Source organism: Octopus bimaculoides, chromosome 7 (assembly GCF_001194135.2).
Source record: "Octopus bimaculoides isolate UCB-OBI-ISO-001 chromosome 7, ASM119413v2, whole genome shotgun sequence".
Lineage (NCBI taxonomy): Eukaryota > Metazoa > Mollusca > Cephalopoda > Octopoda > Octopodidae > Octopus > Octopus bimaculoides.
Genome location: NC_068987.1, coordinates 42,060,962 through 42,069,545, shown reverse-complemented (window position 1 = coordinate 42,069,545; position 8,584 = coordinate 42,060,962). Strand labels below are relative to the sequence as shown.

General features: G+C 34.8%; 1 protein-coding gene across 4 annotated transcripts in view; it reads left to right on the top strand.

The window, feature by feature from the left end:
• LOC106884301 (nucleoprotein TPR) overlaps positions 1 to 8,584 on the top strand; it is a 163,596-nt gene that overhangs the window by 57,022 nt on the left and 97,990 nt on the right. For all 4 annotated transcript variants that reach the window (XM_014935610.2, XM_014935611.2, XM_014935612.2 and 1 more), the window contains exons 21-24: positions 1,059 to 1,153; positions 1,663 to 1,717; positions 1,943 to 2,040; positions 7,160 to 7,294. In XM_014935610.2, coding sequence (XP_014791096.1) covers positions 1,059 to 1,153; positions 1,663 to 1,717; positions 1,943 to 2,040; positions 7,160 to 7,294 — 383 coding nt within the window. The remainder of the gene's footprint in view (positions 1 to 1,058; positions 1,154 to 1,662; positions 1,718 to 1,942; positions 2,041 to 7,159; positions 7,295 to 8,584) is intronic.

Genomic DNA, 8,584 nt, shown 5'->3' with positions numbered 1-8,584 from the left:
TCTGTTTTCATGTGAATGGTGTGTTTGTATTATACTCATTTATTGTGCTTTTAATTGTTAATTTTTCTATATGTGATAGTGGATTTTCATTGATGAGTTCTTGAAACTTGGTTATTTTCCCTAAAACTATATATTTTATATATATATATATACACACACACACACACACACACACACACACACCAATAGATAGACAAGAAATACAATAGATTGAATAATACAAACACACCATTCACATGAAAACAGAAGGTACAATGCATTAATAACTTGATTAGGTATGTGGTAACAACTAAAACAATATTAGTCAATGCTTAATATTACTTTTAATTGCCACAGAATACAATTTTTCTATCAGCTTTTTAATGTGTTATTCATTAAATGCGTTAACACTTACTAGGTTTCCATGCGGATGGCATCTTTGAATTATTTGTTCCGTTTGAATGAGTGCTACTTAAGAATATCTACCAAACTAGATCAAACTGTAGAGGTCACTTAAATCCCTGTCCTCCTGTCCTGTATTATCAATGGTAAGCACATTGACATTTAAAACTCCCCTCCAAATTTGAGATTTAATACATGATGGACATTAAACTATATGTGGCAATGACTAAGGATGTTGAGCTTGATAAAACATGGTGATAATCATAAGGGAGATTCATGTTGAAATAAGGTAATTTTTTTGTTGTTCTGTAGTAAATGGTCATGTTTTTGAGCGGCAGAATTCTATTAGCTTTGCCTTTGACTTTCCAATAAATGAATATCCTTCTAAAGTCTAATTATACCAAAGGTAACCCCAACCCTCCCACACTGATATATAAGAACTACATGGATATCTTTGTCCATACTCATCTGTAGCCCAATTCCCACAGGTTAAATCTTTTTGAATATCAAAAAGAACACAGCAAAAATTTAGGAGATTGTGTGATAAGAATGTTGCAAGTAGTTGTGACTCCTATATCAGTTTATGTGCTACAAGTTTTAGATAATCTTTATTGGATAAATTCCTTTTTTTTTTTCTTTTGTCTACTGGTTTCTGATTATTTTTGCTCTTATTATAGGTTTGAAAGAACAGTTGGAAAAGAGTCGAAAACATGTAGATCAGTACAAAGCTATCTCTGAAAGCCTGGAAAATAGTTTAAAAGATCAGAACAAGGTGAAAAAAAATTTTATGAACTTTGTTTTCATTAAATAAATTTTGTTTCAAAGATTTTGAGAAATAATTTTTCTTTTTCTTTATTAAGGAGACAAAGATTGTATTTCTAGTCCATACTTTACTGTAAAAACTGACCAGGGAACTTTTGTCTTTGTTTTTGATGCAATACATACTGTTCAAGCAAATAATTAAGAGTTTATAGATCTTTCATACACATCTAATTTTATTTATTGTTTCACTATTTTGTTTTTCTTTTATCTATCAGCTTCACAGTTTTGAAATGTTTCTCATACTTCAAACTGTCACATATTGTTGAGGAAAAAGCTGATTTCTCCAGCAAAATAATAATATTTATCAATAATATTATAATACTTTACATAGTGTTGATTTCATTCGTTGGTTGATGCTTTATGATAATGGTTTTTTTTTTATATTTAGATAGTTGAAATAGCTATTTGCAGTATTTATTAAATTGGCATTGTAATTTATTTTTATGAACACTTTTCAAGGCAAGTGAAAATTTCAACCAAAATGCTGAAAAGAAGTTGGAAACTCTCAAAGAAGGTTTGTAGATTTCTATTTTATTGTAAAGTTTATTGGTTAGGTTGGTTAAATTCTTATTAGAGTAAAATTGCTTTCATTATTTCACATTGCAACTGTTTCTATAGTCATCGACTATATAGTTAATTATGTTAATTATAATAAATATTTAATAATTTTATGAAATTAGATTTAATTTTCAATTTCATATATTTATTGTTGTTTGGATTTTAATACTTTAATCTGTAGCTAATGAAAGCAAAGACAAAATAATTGAAAAGCTGGAGAAAGAGAAACAGTACTTGAATGAAGACAATACAAAATTATCAGAGGAGAAACACAAAATGGTAAGTCATCATCATCGTTTAATGTCTGTTTTCTATGCTGGCATGGGTTGGGCAGTTTGACAGGAGCTAGAGCAGGCCAGCCAGGGAGTTGTTGAGGTATGGTTTCTATGGCTGGATGCCGTTCCTAAAGCAAATCATTTTACAGCATGTGCTGAGTGGATCTTACATGTCACTGGCATGGATGCATTTACACAGCACCAGCACCTTTAAAGGACAAACCTATATGTATGAATGACCACAATTTTATTTAGCTTGATGCATCTTCCCATGTACAGCCAATCACCATAACTCCTGGTCCCTTGTCATTTTCTTAGTGAGGCCCAACATCTGAAGATTCTTTCTCATCACTTCGTCCCGTGTCTCTCTGGGTCTACCCTTTCCACAGCTTCCTTTCACAATTAGAGCTCAGCATATCTTTATACATCTGTCCTCATCCATACGCATCACATGACCAAACTAGCGCAGTCTTCTCTCTTGCACACAACATCTGATGCTTCTTATGCCCAGTTTTCCTCTTAAATCATTTACATTCTGTCATGTGTGCATACTGACATTACCCATCCAACAGAGCATACTAGCCTGTATATATAATCTGTAATCATAGCCCATGTTTTACTGCCATGTAGCATAAGCTGTGTGTGCACAGGCAAGTTGTACATATACAAGCAAGTCAGGTAAGTCAATTTGGTAAATTAAAATTGTCTACGTAGACTGTCAATTTTAGAGTATGATAAGCATTTCTAGATAGAACCTCAGCTAAATGTAGTGTATGGAGAATATCATTGTCACATTGTATTCCTTTATTAGTTGCAGTTGGTAGTGTTCATTGGGGCTCTAGCATTGTAATGTTTGGCAAGTACTTCTATCATAGCTTTAAATTGACCAAAGCCTTATGAACGAGTTGTGCATGGTGGAAGTCTGTCAAAGGAAACATTCTTGTGTTTGAGTGGTAGATTTAATCCATTATATAGCTTAGCACCACCATGTAACCCTGTAGTGCCTTTATTGAATGCATTCAGACTAGATGCCCAGCCTGAGGATAACTTCCTTTCATCAACCTCTAAGACTCTGTAAAGTATCATGAATGTTGCCCTTCATCTGACTAAATCATGTAAAACTTACAAAAGGGAGGTGGATGGAGGCTGAAGGGTCAGCAATTCATACCTTATTACTTGTGTTTATGACCAAGACAGCTAGCATTTTCTGATTTAGTCCATTAAGTCATAGATAGATAGATACCATGGATACTCAGTTTTCTACTGGAAGCAACCAGTGCCATAAGTTGTGTTGAGTTCAAGTTTTTCCCTAAAAATAGTTTGGTCTATACTGTACATAAGAGGAAGCTGAAGTCTTCAAGTGGTATTGCTCTGTTCATATTCAATCTTTTTTGACTACAGTAACCTGATACAGCAATCTTCATCTAAGAATGACAAAAATAAACCACACCTGTGATTGACCTTGCTAAGTTTACTATCAGATGTAAATAAATCTCCAGCCAAATATGTCAGGATGTGAGATTTAGGAAGTTCAAAACTTACAAATTTACTTCCTTAATTCTGTCTTTTCAACCTGTTTCCATTGTTTTAAGTGTTTAAATAGATTGTTTGCTGTTGATGGAATTAAAAATTATTGTGCAAATTATGTTGATCTGTAAAATAGCCAAACATTACCACTAATTTAATATCTTACAGTCTTGATTGTGCGTCTGATATAAGCAGAAGTATCAGCTATTTTCTCAGGTCCTATTGTTATCTAGAGGCACTATTCCAGTGGTTCTCAAACTGGGGTCCGCAGTCCCATAGGGGACCATGAAGTAATTTCAGAGGGACTGCGAAGGAACACTAAAGTATAGTGAAAACGGGTGGCTTGAGACAGTTTAAACATTTCAAGACTTTCAATTTCTCGCATGCTATCATCCTTTTTTGTTGTTGACTTCAAAAGCCCACTCCACTCTTACACACTCATTTGCTAATCACACTTGTACAAGTGTCATTAGCTGAAGGAAAATATACAGGTATAATGGTGGATCATGCATGTGCTGTCAGTATTCTACACTCACATGATTCGCCACACCACCATTGCAATCCACACGTTTGCCTGTCCTCGTTGGTGCATCTTTCTGCATGACTTTACCCTTTGCCAGACACTCTTTCTCATCCCACATGATGGCTGGGCTTTATAAGATGTGATTGTTCTTCATGGCAGCGTGTTCTGATAGAACAGTTCTCAATTCACGGAGATTTATCTACGGGCAAAACAATGCTCATATGCTCTTCAGATAGTGAGAGGTAAGCTTTATTGTTAATTAGTGTATTCCATAGTATATGACAAATGCGAAACATACAATGTAGTTATATTAAATCGGTTTATTGAATTTTTTCTTTTTTATATAATGCCTCCAAAAAAGAAAATGAGATATGACAAATTTTATTTGAAATTCAGCTTTGCTGTGATAGTCTTGTGGAGAAGGAAACCTCAGTGTGTTTTGTGCTCTGAGGTTTTGGCATCTACTTCACTAACGCCCAGCTAGTTAAAGAGGCACTTCGAAATGAAGCGTCCCTTTTCAATAAATAAAGCTGTCAACTTCTTCAGACGCTAAGATGACAGATTGGTGAAGTTCAGACTTGATGACACAGGAATGTTTGCGCTGGACATTATGTCTGGTTTGAAAGCATCCTATGAGGTTTCAAGGAAAATAGCTGTCGCCAAAAAACCCTGCAATATTGGTGAAGAGTTGATATTGCCTTGCTACAAAGATATCACATTGAATGTACTAGGAAGTTCTGAACTTCAGAAGCTGAAGCATGCGTCTCTTTCAAACGATACTGTTAGCAAATGAATAACTGAACTATCTGATAACATTCTGTCACAGTTGGTCTCTAAGACCACTTTTTTGTGATCCAGCTTGATGAAACGACAGATGTTGCCAACATAACCCAATTTTGTGTCCATGCATATTATGTACATAACAATCACCTGGAGGACAAACTCCTATCTTGCGAAACCCTCAGCACCAAAACAACTGCAAGGGAAATATTTAACAAAGTGGACAAATTTTTTTGAGGCACATGATATCAACCAAATGCTTAGTTGCCATTTCAGTTTTCAGACTTTGGTGAAATAAAATTCACCAGGTGCTATTGGTACACACTGCACAATTTATCAACAAGCACTAAAAGTGAAGACCATGCCTAATGAATTAAAAAAATGTTCTGAATTATGTGGTTATAGTGGTGAATTTCATCAAAGCGAACATACTCAGCTCCTGTCTACTTGCTAAGTTGTGCAAAGAAAGTGATTCTGAATTCGAAATGCTTCTGTTGCACTCACATGAGATGGCTTTCGAGAGGAAAAACTATAAAGAGGGTCTTCCTTCTACAAAAATAAGTCCACAACTTTTTACAATATACCAGGTCAGATTTGCATGCCAAATTCTTCGATGTTTGTTTTCTGATCTACTTGGCATTTTTGGTGGTCATATTCAAGTCAGTGTATACTGTTAATTTTTCACTGTAAGGGAAAGATATAACCATGCTTCATTCTCATGAAAAACTACTTTCAAAATGAAGCTTCAACTTTGGCACCCAAAGTTAGATAGAAAGAACTTTGCATCATTTCCTCAACTAAACATGTTTATTGATGAAAACAAGCTTCAAGTCAATGACAATACCATTGAACTCATGAAGCAACACGTGTCAATACTTGGCAGAGAAATATTCTCTTTATTTTCCTGATCTTCATGACTTTTACAAATACTTCCACTTTATCAGGAACCCCTTTGTACTCTCTGTTAGCAATCTACTAACATAAGCCAATTTAATTCAAGAGCAGTTCATTGATTTGGTCAATGATCAAAGCATGAACTGTGCTTTTTTTACTTTTGGATTGAAATGGCACTGTCATATCTTGATGTTGCAAAGATATCTCTTAAAGTACTGATGTCATTTCCAACCACCTATGAGTGTGAGACCGTGTTTCCCACTCTCTTTTCCATCAAAATGAAGTCATGAAATCAACTAGTTATCACACCAGAAATTAAGGTTGCCTTCTCCAAAACAGAACCAAACATAGAAGAGCTGGTTACTTTGCTGTAAATAAAATAATAGATGGTCTAGTTTTGTGAATAAATAATTTCTTGTATAATTTTTTTTGTTATGTATCAGGGATTCAAAAAAAGGGGATGGCAGATCTTCAGGGGAGGAAGAGAAGATGGTGTTTCTACTAAAATTGTGATTTTCTCTGCATACTAGTGGTCCAGTTGGCAGAAACTTCTGTACATTTTAGGATGCTATTAAAATACTTCTGCTGAAAATAACTAAATTGGTTGAAATACACCTCTTAGAAAATCAATATGAGGAATGACCTGACAATGGGAGGAATAGCATCCCAAACATGGTGAAAGGGGAAGGTGATGCAAAAAACTCGAGAACCACAGTTATGTACATATATATACCGTAGTTGTCAGTATATGACCTGCAGTTTCCTTTTACCAAATGGACATAAATGGGTGTTACACAGTTAATACCAGATGCTGAGGATATTTTTAGACTTTTCGTTTCTCATTTGTTTTGTAACCAATTGATCAACTGATACCCCATATTTTCATGTGTATTCATTGTATCCCAATGGGGTATTGCATGGATTAAATTGTGGTTTTCATGGTTGTGGGTCTGTGATTAGTGCGGTTCATAGCCCAGAAATTATGGTACACGAATGTATGTCATTTTTTCATGTTAATTAACCTGCATTTCATAGGGAACTGCGAATCTATAAAAAAAACCATAAGGGGACCAGCACGTAAAATTTTTTGCTCTATTCAGTGACGTCCCATTGTCTTTTGACTCTACCTGTGTTGGTAGGGATGTGTATACAAAATATATAATTAAATACAGCAATTATACTAATCATCTCTCAGTATCCGATTAGGACACTTTTACTGTAGAGCCTTGTTAGCTTCAAAATTATATTCATCCTCATCAGAGTTTTTGACTCCTTTAACAAGGATTTTACAACATGTCATTTTGCGTTTTTCTCTAATGTTGTTGTTTCTTAGTTCCTCTTTATTTGTGCATGATAACTAACACAAACTTTGTCTTTATCATTTTCATCCTATGAACAGGTTTCTGACCTTCGTAAGCAACTCTCAAATCTCCAGAATGAACTACAGGAAGCTATCCAGAGCCGAAAGACAGCCATAAGTAATGAGCAAGCTGCTCGGGAAGGATATGAGAACCAGATTAAATTGGCTGCAGAGGTATTGTTTTGCTTATCTGTAATTTGACATTAAAGGGTTGTGGACTGAAGACACATAATATAATGTAGTGCTAGTTGAACTATACCTGAAAAACAGGTAAAATGGTAGTCTTGTACAAATGGGCGCAGGCATAGCTGTGTGGTAAGAAGCTTTCTTACCAACCACATGGTTCTGGGTTCAGTCCCACTGCGTGACACCTTGAGCAAGCATTTTCTACTATAGCTTCAGGCCAACCAAAGCCTTGTGAGTGGATTTGGTAGATGGAAACTGAAAGAAACCCGTCGTATATATATGTAAGGGTTATAACATTTTGATTGTTTTGAAAGTAAACAATTTCATATAAGTAGGGAACATGACATTTATTTTAAGGTTTTTAAAAAAACGTCACCTCCAACTGAAGAAATCTAACACCACTTTTGACCTAAATCATGCAAAATTTTAGCGGGATTCATAATGCCTCTGGAACTATGTAAAGATGATTGTCGTTGATACAAGCGTGAACACTGGGGAGGGTTTGAAAGGACTGCATTTTATTGGTTATCAGCATCATATCCCTGATAGAGTTCTTTTGTGTTGTAATAAATAATTACCTTGGAAAAAAAAGTCATCTCCTAATATTGAATATACATTCATCCCAGAGCTTCTAAGTAATTACGAGAAACTCCAGGCTAATTTCAACAATGGTGTAAAAAAGATTACTGAATCAGAAGGATGGCGAGATGACATGAAATTTCCATTTCATTTGACCAGAGTTTTTTTGTTTCTTTAAAGAAATTGACAAATTTCCTACTGTAAAGTTTCAAAAAATACCCAACTTAAGTAATGCAAGATGGAATTCTCAAGCAATACTAGCTCTTTTGGCATTTATTCTTCTACCAGAGGAAAGAGTTTTGCTTCTCAATGTTTGTCGATTCGTCTCTTATAGCTGGGCAGATTTTTGGTTTACTGACCAAATCTTCATTGCACATGATTATCAGAAGTTATGTGGTAGCCTGCAAGTTCATTAAACCTTTCGTTACCAAAGCCGCCCGAAAAAAATTTTGGTTCATGTGACCAAGCCGCCCAAAACCGCCCGTAATCACCTATTCATATTTAAATGAGAATATCTGAGCAAATCTCGTTAGTACATTCGTGAAAACACGTGATTATTTGTGTAAACAGTTCAGCTATAGTTTTGTACAACAATCGACGTGTTTTTTTAATTTTGTGAATTTTGGGAGATTTTTTTCCAAATTTGTTCCTGTTGTGTTTTCAAAATTTGTAATCTTGACAAAAAAATGGATACGAATT